This window comes from Pseudorasbora parva, chromosome 13, assembly GCF_024679245.1.
Source record: "Pseudorasbora parva isolate DD20220531a chromosome 13, ASM2467924v1, whole genome shotgun sequence".
Lineage (NCBI taxonomy): Eukaryota > Metazoa > Chordata > Actinopteri > Cypriniformes > Gobionidae > Pseudorasbora > Pseudorasbora parva.
In genome coordinates, this window is record NC_090184.1 from 4,158,466 (window position 1) to 4,178,034 (window position 19,569).

General features: G+C 33.6%; 1 protein-coding gene across 1 annotated transcript in view; it reads left to right on the forward strand.

Annotated features, from left to right (window-relative positions):
* Nucleotides 1-1,444: 1,444 nt before the first annotated feature.
* The window catches only part of arid5a (AT-rich interactive domain 5A), a 31,949-nt gene continuing 13,824 nt past the window's right edge, over nucleotides 1,445-19,569 (forward strand). Inside the window, exons 1-2 of the mRNA XM_067412980.1 lie at nucleotides 1,445-1,554; nucleotides 5,679-5,764. Coding sequence (XP_067269081.1) covers nucleotides 1,551-1,554; nucleotides 5,679-5,764 — 90 coding nt within the window. The 5' untranslated portion in view covers nucleotides 1,445-1,550. The remainder of the gene's footprint in view (nucleotides 1,555-5,678; nucleotides 5,765-19,569) is intronic.

Below are 19,569 nucleotides of genomic sequence, written 5' to 3' on the forward strand. Positions count from 1 at the left end.
GCCATATTGTGCCAGAACGCTCACCGCACACCAGCTGATTGGTGGAGAGGAGACAGAGTGATGAAGCCAATCAGGAGAGAGGGATTATTAGGAGGCCATGATGGACAGGGGCCAATGGGCAAATTTGGCCAGGATGCCGGGGTTACACCCCTACTCTCTATCGAAGGACATCCTGGGATTTTTAACGACCACAGAGAGTCAGGACCTCGGTTTAACGTCTCATCCGAAGGACGGTGCTCTTTGACAGTATAGTGTCCCCATCACTATACTGGGGTGTTAGGACCATAGACCGTAAAAAAATATGGACGACTCGACATCATCCGGTTCCGCTTGGCAGAGTTGAAGCTTTCAGGCGGCCTGCACGGCACGGACATCTTGGGACCGAGTCTGCGCAGTAGTGATTTCGGGACCGGAGTTGCGCAGTAGAGCGCAGGAAGTAGAGCAGGAAGGACAGCTGCGATATCAAAAGCCCGCCCACAGTCTCACAGATGCAGAACAATTAATTATGTTGGTGTGAAATAAACAGTTATGGAAATGTAGAAATTAAAGCTAAAGCGCCAATCTGCTCCCAAATATCCCAAAAAAAGACCGTTAGTGCCTCAGTGACAACTTCACTCAGAGAAGACGTCTCAGCTGTCAATCATGACGTCACACCCCCCGTTTTTATAGCATCAGATAACTAACTAAAACTAAACTTATTTTAAAAACGAACACTTGAAATGAAATCATCGTGATGATAACTGCCTTCAATGACATAAACTAACTTTGGGGAAAAAATATTTGAAGTGTAATTTTATTATTTAGTTTGCCTCGCGTCCATTAGAAAACACAGAGGGGCGGCTATACTGGGACCGGTCACCGGGGGGCGATCAAGGCGCGAAAGCTTCAGTGTCTGAGAGGGAGACTGCAGGCTTGGTTAGGACCCACACAGACCACAGAGTGAGCGCCCCCTGCTGGCCTCACTAACACCTCTACCAGCAGCTACCTGGCTTTCCCAGTTGGTCTCCCATTGGCTCTCGTATGTCTTATGCCTCGTATGACCAATTGCATCATAGCACGTCTTTGGTGTTGGCAACGCGGGTATGATGTCATTGATAGGTTTTACATTTATGCATTTGGCAGACACTTTTATCCAAAGCGACTTACATTGCATTCAAGGTACACATTTTACATATTTTGGATTTTGCACAGACACAGTCCCTGTTCTGGTTAAAATTTATTATTTCTCTGGATTTAGACATTCTTTAAAACATGTGGGATAATGTAAGTACACAAGTCAACAAAATAGGCTATATAATACTGTTATAGGGGTTTTTGGATGTTTCAATCCAAAAATCTTACATAGTCTGCCTTTAAAAGAAAATGTAAACATTGTTAAAGAAAACTCCGAGTCCCAGAGTTCCTGAGTGAGGAAGTGACTGTGTGTCCAATGAGAGGCAGAGAGCGCGAGCTCATGATGTCGAGGCGCGTGCTGAGGACTGAGCTGTCAATTACTGTTAAACAAGACGGACAGACATCAACACTCGCGCCTCAAACAACGCTTTTCGAAGATGGGTAAGCATTTATATTACTAGCAGATGTTACTATCAATGCGCGATAACTTCTTAATGTGTAGCTAATATTAACAGGATTACGGTTTCATATAATACTTGTATTGTATTGCTTTTTAATGAGTTTGAATGAGGATGTCTGTGTTTTCTAGACTTGACAGATTTCTTTAAAACAAATCAGACTCCGCTTTTAGAAAGGTTTCGATTTAATGCCTTAAGATTTTAGCTACACAATAAGCCATATAAGTTGTCAGTGCTTGTTATAGCTACATGGTAATGTATTTTAATATTTGAAATGACGGGAATTTGAATTACTATATCTACTGGCTTAAAAGTAACATATATATATATATATATATATATATATATATATATATATATATATATATATATATATATATATATATAAATACACATGCCATTTTTGTTACTAGCACTTTTTACATTAGAAATAAGTAATAAATAGTGAATATTTTCAGTTAATTTTTTTTGTCTCATTTGTTATAATTGTTTTTGTTTTTTACTTGTCATATAAATGACTAGTCAGAATAGCTACTATAGGCTAGTTAAATTCAAAATCTTAAAGTAAACCTAAGATTATGCAATTATTTACATTATTATACAATAATGTAACAATACAACGATATGAACAGTTTTCACCCAGAAACCGCACTGTACATAAATAATTGTTGGTTTAACTTAAAAAAAGTACATAATCTGAAAAAGCCTTATCATTTTGAGTTCATTAAAATAAAAAAATTGCAGTAATGCAACAGAAACTCAAAATAAGATGTTATCTGAAGCAAATGAATTATCTAAGTTGATTTGACAACAGAAAAAAAAAAGTTTTGATAACATCATGAAAATAATTTTACAGTTATGAATAAACAGCGAGTAACACAATTATTAAACAGGACATTTTTCAAGTAGAAAAACTGATTATTTTTTTTACCAGTGAGAATAGTTAGTGAAACTGATACTAGTCATACACAAAAAAATGATTCTAGTAAAATTAGAGTTTTTTTTTTTCAAGAGTGGTAAGTGGCTCGCCATAGCTATTTCTGTCATTTTAGTAATTTGGTTGACAGTAATAAGGACTATATATGAGTAACCATAACAAGTTTTGCTCTTTGAGGAAGTGGTTTAGAGAAATAGCAACACATCGCTGTTGAAGCGTAAAACCCCTCATCTGATGAGAATGAGCCAGATAACAACATTCATCCAACTTTCTGTGTTGATAATAACTGTTCTGCGTCTTTTAATGGCGTCACGACTCCTTTGTGATATTATGATGCCGTTATCACTTTGTTTTTTGAGATTGCAATCGTCAATCCGGGATTTGACAGATTCATGGTGAGCACATCAGAAAGAAAGCCGCAGTTTAATCTTAAAGTCTCCTGGCTTTATATCGACCCGGTTAAATAATGAAGTCGGGTGCTATCGTACCCCATCCTCCCAGAAACAATGCAGAAGTTGCTATCGCACCAGTGATAATATCAGTCACTTGTCACAATCTTTCTGCACTGTGGCTCAGAAGGGGAAGTCAAATAACAGAAGGCTGTTGAGTGCCCTGGCACAGGAAGCGTCTGATCTCGAAAGCGAAGCGTTGCTGGATGTCACAGACAGAGATACGAGTGTAGAGAGTGGTGAGGAGGCTTGAGAAAGGGAAGTGGAGACTTTGAGGCTGCCCAAAATCAACCTATAATTCAGTGTTTGTGTGGTTTATAAAGAAGATGCTGTCAGGTGCCTGATGGTTACGTTGAGCTGAAATGCCTGAGATGGCTCGATACGCACGCTCATATGCGATTTGACCTGAAATTTGGTCAGTGCGATGATATTGTGCCTTAAGAAATAGCTCTTACAAGCATTTAAAATCAATTAAAACGGCAGTGTGCAATACACACATGACTGTGAATGTATGCAGGGTATATATACTGACACTATATATAGTGTCAGTTTTGTTAGACTGCACACAAAGTTTTTTTTTAAAATATTCGAGCAAGTATCACAGCTGTGGTTTATGCATACAGACAGGAAGTAGTGTTGTAATCATGTGGTTTCATATTAGAACGTTCTCTCTCTTTCTTTCTCTCTCACACACCCATTTAATTCAACACTTTAGATGCAAAACTGGGTTTTCTAAAGCAGACGTGCTGTAAACAGAGAGCGCTGCTCTGTTCGTGCTAAATCTGCTGCTTATTTTGATATGTAATGTCATTGGGATTCACGGGATTGAGGTGAGGGATGTTTAAGTTGGTCTTAAAGTGTTAGTTTTGTCATCTTTTACTCGCCCACGTCATCTCAAACCTGTAGGACTTTCTTTCTTCTGTGTGCAAAAGAAGATATTTTGAAGACAGTGCTGTTGTTTTTAAGTAAAATGTTAAAAATCGTTTCGTCTGTTTTACATTAAAAGGTGAAATAACATAAATATTGGATGAAAAACATAAAAGAATATGTAGAAATGATGCCTTGGAAGCTAATTGACATAAATCAGTTTAATTACTCATCCTATTACTGAAATAAAGACTTATATTATATGAATATAAAACTTAATCATAGAAATATTAGATTTTTTTTTTAAATGGAAATTTTATCTTGGCAACTAACTGAAATAAAAAAGATTAAGTACTAAAATTACTCAAAATAAAATAATTAAAGCTATCTAGAAATATAAAAAATGATAAAAAATAAAAATATTACATAAAAAACTTTAAACTAGAAAATAAATGTTCCATTGGCAACTAACTGAAAATTAGTTTAAGTTAAAGTAGTAAAATTACTCAAATTATAACCGAAATAATAATGAATTGCTATAATTGTAAATAAAAAAATCATTCAAATATAAATATAAAATGTTATATACATATATATGTAAATAAAACATTTGAAATTTAGAAATGGTATCTTGGCAGATAACTGAAATAAATAACTTATTACTAAAACTAAAACTGAAATTAAAATTAATTAAATAATTTATGCAATGTATATATATATATATATATATATATATATATATATATATATATATATATATATATATATATATATATATATATATATATTTTTTTTTTTTTTTAAATATAGCATATAAAAAATATATTTTTTATATTACCTTGGCAGCTTACTGAAATTAAACTGAAACTAATATTGAAATATCAGTTTATTGAAGCTATAAATATAAAAAATATATATAACTTTTAGAATACTAAATATAAAAAAAACTTAAAACTAGAAAATTAGAAAAGTTAACTGAAATAAATAACTTAAAGTACTAGAATTACTAAAACTTAAACTAAAATGAAAACTGAAAATATAAAAATAAAGGTTAATATTAAAAATATTAATAAATCCCACACTGTAAAAAAATATTTAGAAAAAAGTTACCTGGTTGCCTTAAAATTTTGAGTTCATTGAAATTACATTTTTGAGTTAATACAATGAACATTTTTTGAGATTCGACAACCTTTATTAAAATATTATTAAATGATTTTGTAAGCATATTGGGTAATTGTGTTTTATTTGTGATGACGCAGTGAAACTTGCCAAATTGTGCTATTTTCATGATTTATCACATTTTTTATGTGGTTCAGATACAATAATATTTTGGGTTTCTATTTATTAAACTAATGTCCTTCATTGTATCAATTCAAATTTTTAATTTCAATAAACTCAAAATTTTAAGGCAACCAGGTTACTTACTTTTTTAAGTTAAACCCACAAAAACCAACAATAATTTTTTACAGTGCATAAAAGTATTTAAACAAGAGTTCAGTAACACGGTTAGAAGAATGTTTCAGCCCATAGGGTCCAACACAGCTCTGGCTTTCATGTACTCTCATTGTATAGTCATTTTTTTCTTTTGTGTCCCGCAGTCATTCAGGTTTGTAATGATGATCATTTTGAGTTAAAACTATCCATGTTTGAGTAATCTTAAAGTTACCCCAATGCTTTCCACAGCATGTTGAGAATTCACCTTTGCTTCTGTGTGGTTTTTCTGGGAAACAACTCTGGGTTAAAATTTATAAACCTTTATACGGTTCACTGAACACAGAACGGTTCAATCACAGAGATCGTGGCCTTATTTACTCGTTCACGTGTGTGTAATTAGTACGCTGGGCTTTGTTTTAGTGCTGGACCCTCGAGGAGAGGTCGATGTTGGAGAAGCAGAGCTAGAAGACTCTGAAAACAAAAAGCAGCTGAATCCACCAAACCAGGTACGAACAAAAACCTCTCATTTGACTCACAAAGCCTTCTTTTCTGAGAGCATTTCTTGGTTGAGGCTATCATATGACTTCAGTCGAATGCACTATTTTTATTGTGGTTGTATGCAAAAGCTACGCAACATTTCTGCTTTTGTTCCACCAAAGAGCTCAAAGGATATGGTTTGGTTTAGTCAGTGACTGATAACTCTCGTACTATCCCACTTACTCACGACTATGGATAATCTCCCAAAAAACCTAACTGTACACATGAATTTGAATGTGTATGTTGTTTATGTAAATGTCACATAACTGCTCCTTCTGATGTTGCTGAAGTGCAAATTCGCTTGTAAAAATAACATCTCACTTCCCCTTTCGATCTAATGACTGTTGCCAAATTGATTTCTGGTATTATCGCAATATTTCGGTTACAGAGAATGCTGATGTCAGGAACAGTGGTTAGTCACATGACATCTGACTTGATTGTCCATTTGACTTTCATTTTGCAGGAAATTATATATTTGTTAATATCTGTTGTGTACGGGAAAAATCAGAGTCCCAGTATATTGACATGTGTTGACTCGACAGCCTTTTTCTCGGTAACATTTTTCGGTTCTTCATTTCTGCAGTACGTCAGTCAATAAGACGGTTTTGAGTGTTACATGACGTGTAGTCATATCTTTTATGCTACACACACAGATACGCACATAAACAATGATTTTTTCTCTCTCTCTCTCTCTCTCTCTCTCTCTCTCTCTCTCTCTCTCTCTCTCTCTCTCTCTCTCTCTCTCTCTCTCTCACACACACTCACACACACTTCTGGTAATTGAAAACAGTGTTTGAATGCTGGTGCAAAGATGCATCATATTTCCATGGTGGCGTCAGAAGTTGAAAGCCATGTGGTTTTGGTGGCGAGCGCTGGCCATGCCACTGCGTCTTCTTCAGTGTGTGTATAAACTCTCATTCTGAGAGTGTTATTGCCACGGCAGACTTTACCCACGCACTTTTCCGAAATTTGAATGAGATGGAAATTTAAGAGCTGCATCTCACAGAAAGTCTCTCACAGTGGGCTCTGCGCTACTTTTAGCCACAGTGCGAGAGGGACGGGGCCACACACACACACACAAACCCTTCCTGTTTGAAACCTGATGGTAGCGTCTAAGAGCTCAGCTCTTCCCTGTTGTGGTCTTGATATGACTGTATTAAATTGAACGAGTGATCTTGTGTTTTTGTTGCATAGCAATTGTTTAATGAGAGCATGTTTCAATTTTTGATTTGCATTACATCTGTGGTTAATGCAAGGTTGTGTCTTAAACATTGGGGGGGGCAAAGTTTTGTTTTTGTGGGGAAGATATTGGTCTTATTGGTTTATTTAAAGGGGTGATGCATTGAGAAATCAACGTTTCTTTGAGCTTTTGATATATAAAAGTTCATGGTAATATAAGAATATCCTGTACGTTTCAGAGCTGAAAACTTCTGTGGGCTTCAACCTTACGTCATAGCTGGGCGATATGGAGCAAAAAATATATCTCGATATATTTTGCTATATCTCGATATACGATATATATCTCGATATCTTTACAGGAAAAATAACCCCCTAAAAAAAACAGCAAAAACAAATATGCCATATACCACAAATTCTTTTTTTTATTGAAGTGCAAAGAGGTAGTCAGTTCATGAAGGAACAAAGTGCTTTTGAGGCATTTAAATAAAAAAAACTCCCTGATTACATAAATAATAATAATTTAACTGTAAAAGAAAATAAATAATACATATTGCCTACTTTTCATTCATTTCATGCTTTTAAAAGATGAATCAAAGAACTTTTTTACACTTAAAGTAAACAGTACATTCTGCAGAAAGATGGGGGCATGACTGAGATATTAATGAACTGATTTTGTCATAACACCACTTCCTGTTAAATTTGTATCAAAATTCAAATAGTAGACTCTTTGCTAAAGCGTGACTGAGCGCCTCATCATGCGGATCATGTACACATGAGGCGATATTCAACTTCTTTTCCAGTTACAGAACGAAATATGAACGTCAGAAGGTAGGCTATATGATACAGTACAACTTACAGAAGAGCACTGCGTCTCAGACACCTGGGATGTCTCGTTTTTCCCTCTTGGTTAAAACATGAATAGACCTATTCATCATAATCCCATGATAAAGCTGACAAAATAATAATAATTATGATATTGCAATCATTTTTAAATGTTTTCAAATGATATGCGATCATTTTGACATTTTAACCGAAAACCATGCGATCAGTTAGACACAAATCATAAACTGACATGATTGTGACCGCGTCTCGCACCAATAGTGTCAATCGCATGACTGTGGGTGAAACTTGCAATTTGAACTATGATGAACATTAATATTTCTTTATGAATTTTAGCAAGCAGTTGTGTTAGAAGGAAAATCATGGTCTTTAAACTGAGTCTTGAACAACGCACGCACTTGTCAACATGATAACTAATCCTCACCTGGTTGCGAACGCCGCCGTGTTCAATGAGACGACACGCGAGGCGAGGGGGAACAAAAGCAAGAGGCGGGAGGCGCGCAAGCGCAGCACAGAGAAGGCAAACAAGCAAAGTGGCGGAATCAGAATTAAATATAAACAATATATCGATATATATGATATGTCCAAATCCATATCGAGTTTAAAAAATATCTGTCAGAATTATCTGAATTAGAAATATCTGAATAGTCAGAATTGAGTGATATAAAGTCAGAATTGAGTGATATAAAGTCAGAATTGAGTGATATAAAGTCAGAATTTCAGTGATATAAAGTCAGAATTGTGTGATATAAAGTCAGAATTGAGTTATATAAAGTCAGAATTGAGTGATATAAAGTCAGAATTGAGTGATATGAAGTCAGAATTGTGAGATATAAAGTCAGAATTGAGTTATATAAAGTCAGAATTGAGTGATATAAAGTCAGAATTGAGTGATATAAAGTCAGAATTGAGTGATATAAAGTCAGAATTGAGTGATATAAAGTCAGAATTGAGTGATATAAAGTCAGAATTGAGTGATATAAAGTCAGAATTGTGTGATATGAAGTCAGAATTGTGAGATATAAAGTCAGAATTGAGTTATATAAAGTCAGAATTGAGTGATATGAAGTCAGAATTGAGTGATATAAAGTCAGAATTGTGAGATATAAAGTCAGAATTGTGAGATATAAAGTCAGAATTGAGTGATATGAAGTCAGAATAGTGTGATATAAAGTCAGAATTGTGTGATATGAAGTCAGAATTGTGAGATATAAAGTCAGAATTGAGTTATATAAAGTCAGAATTGAGTGATATGAAGTCAGAATTGAGTGATATAAAGTCAGAATTGAGTGATATGAAGTCAGAATAGTGTGATATAAAGTCAGAATTGTGTGATATAAAGTCAGAATTGAGTGATATAAAGTCAGAATTGAGTGATATGAAGTCAGAATTGAGTGATATAAAGTCAGAATTGTGAGATATAAAGTCAGAATTGAGTGATATAAAGTCAGAATTGAGTGATATAAAGTCAGAATTGTGTGATATAAAGTCAGAATTGAGTGATATAAAGTCAGAATTGTGAGATATAAAGTCAGAATTGAGTTATATAAAGTCAGAATTGAGTGATATGAAGTCAGAATAGTGTGATATGAAGTCAGAATTGTGTGATATGAAGTCAGAATTGTGAGATAGAAAGTCAGAATTGAGTGATATAAAGTCAGAATTGTGTGATATGAAGTCAGAATTGTGTGATATGAAGTCAGAATTGTGAGATAGAAAGTCAGAATTGAGTTATATAAAGTCAGAATTGAGTGATATGAAGTCAGAATAGTGTGATATGAAGTCAGAATTGTGAGATATAAAGTCAGAATTGAGTTATATAAAGTCAGAATTGAGTGATATGAAGTCAGAATAGTGTGATATAAAGTCAGAATTGTGTGATATGAAGTCAGAATAGTGTGATATAAAGTCAGAATTGTGTGATATAAAGTCAGAATTGTGTGATATAAAGTCAGAATTGTGAGATATAAAGTCAGAATTGAGTGATATAAAGTCAGAATTGTGAGATATAAAGTCAGAATTGTGTGATATAAAGTCAGAATTGTGTGATATAAAGTCAGAATTGTGAGATATAAAGTCAGAATTGAGTGATATGAAGTCAGAATAGTGTGATATAAAGTCAGAATTGTGTGATATAAAGTCAGAATTGTGTGATATAAAGTCAGAATTGAGTGATATGAAGTCAGAATTGAGTGATATAAAGTCAGAATTGAGAGATATAAAGTCAGAATTGAGAGATATAAAGTCAGAATTGAGTGATATAAAGTCAGATTTAAATGTGATATAAAGTCAGAATTGAGTGATATAAAGTCAGAATTGTGTGATATAAAGTCAGAATTGAGTGATATAAAGTCAGAATTGAGTTATATAAAGTCAGAATTGAGTGATATAAAGTCAGAATTGTGTGATATAAAGTCAGAATTGAGAGATATAAAGTCAGAATTGAGTGATATAAAGTCAGAATTGAGTGATATAAAGTCAGATTTAAATGTGATATAAAGTCAGAATTGAGTGATATAAAGTCAGAATTGTGTGATATAAAGTCAGAATTGAGTGATATGAAGTCAGAATTGTGAGATATAAAGTCAGAATTGTGTGATATAAAGTCAGAATTGAGTGATATGAAGTCAGAATTGTGAGATATAAAGTCAGAATTGAGTGATATAAAGTCAGAATTGAGTGATATAAAGTCAGAATTGTGTGATATGAAGTCAGAATTGTGAGATATAAAGTCAGAATTGAGTTATATAAAGTCAGAATTGAGTGATATAAAGTCAGAATTGTGAGATATAAAGTCAGAATTGAGAGATATAAAGTCAGAATTGAGTGATATAAAGTCAGATTTAAATGTGATATAAAGTCAGAATTGAGTGATATAAAGTCAGAATTGTGTGATATAAAGTCAGAATTGAGTTATATAAAGTCAGAATTGTGAGATATAAAGTCAGAATTGAGTGATAAGAAGTCAGAATTGAGTTATATAAAGTCAGAATTGAGTGATATAAAGTCAGAATTGTGTGATATAAAGTCAGAATTGAGTTATATAAAGTCAGAATTGTGAGATATAAAGTCAGAATTGAGTGATATGAAGTCAGAATTGAGTTATATAAAGTCAGAATTGACTGATATAAAGTCAGAATTGTGAGATATAAAGTCAGAATTGAGTGATATAAAGTCAGAATTGAGTTATATAAAGTCAGAATTGAGTGATATAAAGTCAGAATTGTGAGATATAAAGTCAGAATTGAGAGATATAAAGTCAGAATTGAGTGATATAAAGTCAGAATTGAGTGATATAAAGTCAGATTTAAATGTGATATAAAGTCAGAATTGAGTGATATAAAGTCAGAATTGTGTGATATAAAGTCAGAATTGAGTGATATAAAGTCAGAATTATGAGATATAAAGTCAGAATTGTGTGATATAAAGTCAGAATTGAGTGATATAAAGTCAGAATTATGAGATATAAAGTCAGAATTGTGTGATATAAAGTCAGAATTGAGTGATATAAAGTCAGAATTGAGTGATATAAAGTCAGAATTGAGTTATATAAAGTCAGAATTGAGTGATATAAAGTCAGAATTTAGTTATATAAAGTCAGAATTGAGTGATATAAAGTCAGAATTGAGTGATATAAAGTCAGAATTGAGTGATATAAAGTCAGATTTAAATGTGATATAAAGTCAGAATTGAGTGATATAAAGTCAGAATTGAGTGATATAAAGTCAGAATAGTGAGATATAAAGTCAGAATTGAGTGATATAAAGTCAGAATTGAGTGATATAAAGTCAGAATTGAGTGATATAAAGTCAGAATTGAGTGATATAAAGTCAGAATTGAGTGATATAAAGTCAGATTTAAATGTGATATAAAGTCAGAATTGAGTGATATAAAGTCAGAATTGAGTGATATAAAGTCAGAATAGTGAGATATAAAGTCAGAATTGAGTGATATAAAGTCAGAATTGAGTTATATAAAGTCAGAATTGAGTGATATAAAGTCAGAATTGTGTGATATAAAGTCAGAATTGAGTGATATAAAGTCAGAATTGAGTGATATAAAGTCAGAATTAAATGTGATATAAAGTCAGAATTGAGTGATATAAAGTCAGAATTGTGTGATATGAAGTCAGAATTGAGTGATATAAAGTCAGAATAGTGAGATATAAAGTCAGAATTGAGTGATATAAAGTCAGAATTGAGTTATATAAAGTCAGAATTGAGTGATATAAAGTCAGAATTGTGTGATATAAAGTCAGAATTGAGTGATATAAAGTCAGAATTGAGTGATATAAAGTCAGAATTGAGAGATATGAAGTCAGAATTGAGTGATATAAAGTCAGAATTGAGTGATATAAAGTCAGAATTGTGTGATATAAAGTCAGAATTGAGTGATATAAAGTCAGAATTAAATGTGATATAAAGTCAGAATTGAGTGATATAAAGTCAGAATTGTGTGATATAAAGTCAGAATTGAGTGATATAAAGTCAGAATTGAGTTATATAAAGTCAGAATTGAGTGATATGAAGTCAGAATTGAGAGATATAAAGTCAGAATTGAGTGATATAAAGTCAGAATTGTGTGATATAAAGTCAGAATTGAGTGATATGAAGTCAGAATTGAGAGATATAAAGTCAGAATTGAGTGATATAAAGTCAGAATTGTGTGATATAAAGTCAGAATTGAGTGATATGAAGTCAGAATTAAATGTGATATAAAGTCAGAATTAAATGTGATATAAAGTCAGGATTGAGAGATATAAAGTCAGAATTGTGTGATATAAAGTCAGAATTGAGTGATATAAAGTCAGAATAGTGTGATATAAAGTCAGAATTGAGTGATATAAAGTCAGAATAGTGTGATATAAAGTCAGAATAGTGTGATATAAAGTCAGAATTGAGTGATATGAAGTCAGAATTGTGTGACAAAGTCAGAATTGAGAGATATAAAGTCAGAATTGAGAGATATAAAGCCAGAATTGAGAGCTATAAAGTCAGAATAGTGTGATATGAAGTCAGAATTGAGTGATATAAAGTCAGAATTGTGTGACAAAGTCAGAATTGAGAGATATAAAGTCAGAATTGAGAGCTATAAATTCAGAATTGAGTGATATAAAGTCAGAATTGTGTGACAAAGTCAGAATTGAGAGATATAAAGCCAGAATTGAGAGCTATAAATTCAGAATTGAGTGATATAAAGTCAGAATTGAGTGATATAAAGTCAGAATTGTGTGACAAAGTCAGAATTGAGAGATATAAAGTCAGAATTGAGAGATATAAAGCCAGAATTGAGAGCTATAAATTCAGAATTGAGTGATATAAAGTCAGAATTGTGTGATATAAAGTCAGAATTGAGAGATATAAAGTCAGAATTGAGTGATATAAAGTCAGTATAGTGTGATATGAAGTCAGAATTGAGTGATATAAAGTCAGAATTGAGTGATATAAAGTCAGAATTGAGTGATATAAAGTCAGTATAGTGTGATATAAAGTCAGAATTGAGTGATATGAAGTCAGAATTGAGAGATATAAAGTCAGAATTGTGAGATATAAAGTCAGAATTGTGAGATAAGAAGTTGCATTTATCTTTTACATTGTTTTATTCCATGGCGGAAACAAGCTTCCATACATATCAGCTCATCATCATCCATTCATAAATGTAATCAAATACACTGAATATGATGATATTACTGCATATGGTTTTATAATATACTACAATCAACTCAGGTGCAAATAGTGCCAGTATAAATGGAATCTAACAACTATTTACACTTTAAAATACTTCAAAGTGTCTGAGTGTAGAATGTGAACCATTATTTGGCACACACACACACACACACACACACACACACACACACACACACACACACACACACACACACACACACACACACACACACACACACACACAAAGCATTTTTGAAATCATCTCATTAACGTATTTGTCTTGATTGAAAGATATTTAAACATTTATTCCAAGAACTTTTATTAACACGCCATTCCTCGAAGCTGCCTATCATCAGTGTTGTCAATATAACAGGAAGTGTTTGGGTAGATGGCAATCAGATAAATCTGTATATGAAATTTCAGTGAAGATGACTCAAATCAGGACAGACTGGAGCTCAGCCCTACCTATAGCAAAAGCATGTGTCAGTGTGTCTTCTCTGCTGGATTCACGGCCAAAGCGGGGGAAAGAATGAATCAGACTCATTTAGATTGCCCCAGCTTTTGGGCCTACATATATGATATTATTCCCTTTACATGAGAGAGATTTACACTGAGGCCTGTTTACTCATTTCAGGACGCTGAAAAGGGGCCTTCTTTTCTTCTATATTAGTCAGAGGTTAGAATAAAGCTCTATATGCTCAATATTAGTCATTGTAGGCCTTATTCTGGGAAGGAGTTACCCTCTCTGAGGAACTCTATTCAGTGTGAAACTCACTGACTGAACATTGCTTTAGCAGCAAACGCAACAGTTCAACCACCAAAGTCATCAAATGGAAATCCAAAGCTTTCTGTGTGCGGTGCATATAGTCACTGGGGAATTTCTCTTCTCAAGCTGTTATGAATTTGCCGTGTGAATGTGATTTAACCCAAAAATTGTTTCCATAAACAGTTAATCCCTACTGAAAAGTTTTAGCTGGTTTAAGATGATCTGCACCCACGCTGTAAACCCTAACGTTCAAAATAATTAATTGGTTTGAGTAGAGCCAACTCAAATTAAACAAATTATGAACTAGCATTTAAAACGTTCTTTTTCTTTTGAGTAATCTGAACTGTTTCATTGTTTAATTTGTTTCTTTTAATTTAGACAAACTTAAATTTAACCGAAACTGGGCTGCACTGTAAACCCCCCAAAAAATAACTAAAATGTAAGTTGAGAAATTTTAAAGTTTAAGTAAGCAGAACTTTATTTTTTTGTTGTGATCATATGTTTTAATTGCTCTGAACTTAAAACATTTGAGTGTGAATGTGATTTAACCGAATGCCGTTTCCATTTTTTTTTTCCATAAACATTAATCCTGCTTAAAATGTTTTAGCTGGTTTAAGATGATCCGTGCCAATGCTCATAATAAATAATACGTTTGAGTAGACCCAACTCAAGTTAAACAAATTAGTTCAAACAAATGAACTTTTTCTTTTGAGTTCTCAAAACTGACACATTTTAAGTAATCTGAACGTTTTTTTTGTTTAACTTGTTTCTTTTAATTTGGACAAACTTAAATTTAACAGAAACTGGGCATCACTGTAAACCCTATTAAGTTGGCAAACCAAAAACAAAGTAAATTTAAAGTTTAAGTAAGCAGAACTTGCAGATTTTTATTTTGTAATCATACATTTTAATTACTCTGAACACATAAAAGTTCATTTGACTGAACTAATCTGTTTAATTAAATTCCAACAGTGATTCTATCTAACATATTTTAGTTAACTTTACTTAATCTTAACTCAATTGGTAAAGTCTAGTAACCTAGTAAAGTTAAGATTAATTGAAAAAGTTAAAAGGTTACGAATCTAGTAAAGTTTAGATTAATGATTGGTTTGAGTTTTTGAGGCAGGTCAATAGACTTTTCACTCATTTCCACTTCTGCAGTTATCTTTCTCGGTTTTCATTCTCTGATTGAATCATCTTGAATGTGAATTGTCAATACAACTGAACATTTGAAAGATCATCACATTAGCTGACTTAAATAATTAATTTAGATTTTCCTAAAATGTTTTTGTTGGAAGTCACCATTATGGTGATCAGTGTTCCCTTTGTTCGGGCACTTGGAACTTCCTCTATATTAGTGTAATTATCTTCCAATTGATAAAGTGATAAATATTGCTAAACACAAAAATGGCAATTACATTTTAGTTAAAATTAAATTATCAAGTACGTTCTACTGTTCTTTTTTAGTCACTAGAACTCTTGTGTAAGTGAACTATACTAACTAAGCATTTGTTAGCACAACATACTATTCCTATTTCACTTTAGCTGTTTTTTAAGGCAATCAGTTTACATGCTTTTTAAAAAAAGTAAGTCTACCTACTTGGATTTTACAATGAACTCAAACCAATACTGTTTTTGGTCATTATAATATTAGTAGACTGCTTGCGTAATATCTGCTGACACTTCATTTTGATCTTCCGCAACACTGACCATAAGTAACTTTGCAACTGCAACTTATTCTACTAACCCTACTAATACTCTAATGACAGTTAATTGACATATATTTGCAAAGTTTATAATAGTGAGTAGAATGTCTGAAGTGGATTATCAAAATAACGTGCATTTCAAACCCTACACACAGAGAATTAAAATATTATTAAAAGATTTTGTAAGCATATTGGGTAATTGTGTGTGTTTTATTTGTGATGACGCAGTAAAACATGCCAAATTGTGCTATTTTCATGATTTATCAAATTTTTTATGTGGTTCAGATACAATAATATTTTGAGTTTCTATTTATTAAACCAATTTCCTTCATTTTATCAACTCAAATTTTCAATTACAGTGTATGTACCTTTTTGTGGTAAAAAAGATACAAAGATGTCCTTTACTGCTCCAGCGACAAGTTGTTGTACCGCTAAAGGTACAATTTTGACACCCCTTTTCTCTGTGTGTAAGATTAGCCAAGCGTCAAAGTTTAGTAAAATTACCATTTTTTTTACCGTGTACTACATCTGTAAGAGACTTCTCCATGTTAATTAACTCTTTTATTGGCCAACTTACATAAAAATAAAATTCAGTAAAATCCTAACATCCTGTTTTCCATATGCATCAAGAAACGAACGCCAGCAGGTTCGTATATGTATATACCAGCTATGCAGTTTCTGAAGTATTTAACTAACACACTGTAAAAAAAAAAAAAAAAAGGTTGTTTTTTGATGGTTTAACTTAAAAAAGTAAGTAGCCTGGTTGCCTTAAAATTTTGAGTTTATTGAAATTAAAAATTTGAGTTGATACAATGAAGGAAATTTGTTTAATAAATAGAAACTCAAAATATTATTGTATCTGAACCACATAAAATACAATAATTTAATTTAATAAATCATGAAAATAGCACAATTTGGCATGTTTCACTGCGTCATCACAAATAAAAGACACACAATTACCCAATATGCTTACAAAATATTTTAATAATATTTTAATAAAGGTTGTCGAATCTCAAAAAATGTTCATTGTATTAACTCAATTTTAATTTCAATGAACTCAAAATTTTAAGGCAACCAGGTAACTTTTTTTCTAAATCATTTTTTACTGTGTACTACATCTGTAAGAGACTTCTCCATGTTAATTAACTCTTTTATTGGCCAACTTACATAAAAATTAAATTCAGGAAAATCCTAACATCGCTTTTTTCCATATGCATCAAGCCGCAATGTATATACCAGCTATGCAGTTTCTGAAGTATTTAACTCACATGAACTGATTTTCTGGAGTTTACCATAGAGCTATAAGTCACATGTATTGTCCCTGAGTGGGCGATATGTGACGGCTGGCGTTCGTTTCTGCATGCCTTCACTCTTTCATTTCTCACTTGCGGCCTGCCCTCACTGTGGGTTATTGTCCTGTGTGCCTGTGCGTTAGCTGCTAGCACTTCCACTTTAGCCTGATCAGCTACTTTGCCACACAGGGTGAATATGCAGTTTTTCTTTAGATAACATTCACTTACTTCCCTGTTTCATCAAGGCGTGTTCCTTCCTTGTTATGCAAGAACATCGATATGGTTTATAAGGTGTTGAAGTGCCACAAATACACTGCGAAAAAGCACAAATGGCAATGGTGTAGTGATTATTTGCACCCACAGAGGGGGCTGCGAGGGGTAATAGAGCGTATTTAGGCCACGCCCACCCCGGGGGGAAAACAATACAACGCTCTCCATTGACTTTGTATTGCGTGAGGGCACCTCCTTTTCAATTTCTAAAAGATGATATGTGACAAGGTGTGCAGCAAACAAGTTAAAAAACACATAACTACGTTTTTATAAGCTGTCGACCCCAAAAAAACGAGCATTTAAAGGGGTCATATAATGGCATTTTTGTACAAGTTAATATGATTATTTAGTGTCTAAATGAAAACTTTGTAATATACATTTAATAAAAAATTCTCATTAGTATTGTAAGAAAACATTTTACCTGGTCAAAAACAGCTCTGTTTTCAGAAAGCCGTTCTCGTGCATACGGCTTTAAATGCTAATGACCTTTGCTCACTCCGCCCCTCTGTTCCCTGGGGGGTTTCACTCTCACACACACACACACACACACACACACACACACACACACACACACACACACACACACACACACACACACAGAGTGTCACCGTTGACAACAGTAGAGCCGAAAGAATGGCCACGCGAGTCTCTGAGGAGATCTGTGCAACTTTAGCAATATGAACCGCAGTCTGACAACGGGACAAGACGACAGCTTCAACGAAATTCAACAATTAAGGCTAAACAGGATGCTTCTGAATGGTTGGTTAATGTAATGTCACTGATCTGTCTTTATGAACAGGCAGGGTAATGTTAGCGATGAATGCTGTGTTTACTGATGTTTACATTAGTTGATTGACAGATTGATGTTACAGCTAATGCCAATAAAAACGTTTTTTCTGTAAATGTCGGCTTGTCAGTGATGTTTAACGTTATCAATGCAGTGGAATAACTGTTACAACACGATTTATTTATTTACACGAATAACGAGTTATTTATAAACCATCTACATAATTAAGCTTATGTTAGTTACCACGTCCACGTTAACTTTAAAACCGGCGTACACAGTTTGTAATAACACAACCATAACGCGTTGTTCATTATAAACGTGCGATTATGAATTATATTGAGAACGTCATACATAGAAAGCATGCGGTAATGTAACTTACCAACTTTAGCCGCATTCATCGTGAAACGTGTACGCGTTTCAAACTACTCACTGGGGAGAAATGCTTCACGGTCCGCGCAGACATAAAAGCATCGACGAAAACAAAACTCAGCGGTTTGGATATAGGAACATCAGAATGACTGCTGTGTTCATTATTACACCCAAGATCAGAACACTACAATCGCTTAAACGCCATTCTGCTCCAGCGTATTCACAATGGCAGACTGACAGAGCTCGCTCAGGGCGGGTCTGAGATGAAACTGCTTGTCAATCAACAGTCGTGGGAGGGGTGTCGGGTCGTGTGACGTCACACGGCCGAACGGCTCGATGTGAGGCAGGGGGAAAAAAAACACTTGATGGATACAGGCACTGCCAACACACATTTACATACAATCAGCTTGTAAAAGTGCATGTACCATTATATGACCCCTTTAAGGAGATAACAGTTGACACAGGCAATAAGACGTGAAGCTTCAGCCGAAAGAATGGGTCAGTTTTGGGATCCTGACACTCAGTATGTCTCAGTATGCCTACATCTGCAGTAAAAATTTGGTCAAATATCCCAATGTCAGTTTTATATGTTATATTTCCTGTCGCTGGTTACGTTCCCCTCTAGTGTGTGTAGTTCTCAGAGTAATATAACATGCAGCGCTATGTCTTAATTGTCTGTGTCCACTTTTGTGTCCTTTGCTTGTCTCGTAAATACTTCTTGTTTTAAGAATTTTTTGATGTTTGGACTAGAAACAAGATAAAAATAGAAGGAAAGCATTTTTTTGCAGTAAACATTTTAGGCGTTCCAAAAACGTAGCGGCGATAGAACCTTTTCTTCTAAGATTCATACGGTGTGTTTGTGGACTAGCTGCAATCACTAACTCCCGCCCATTGCCTCT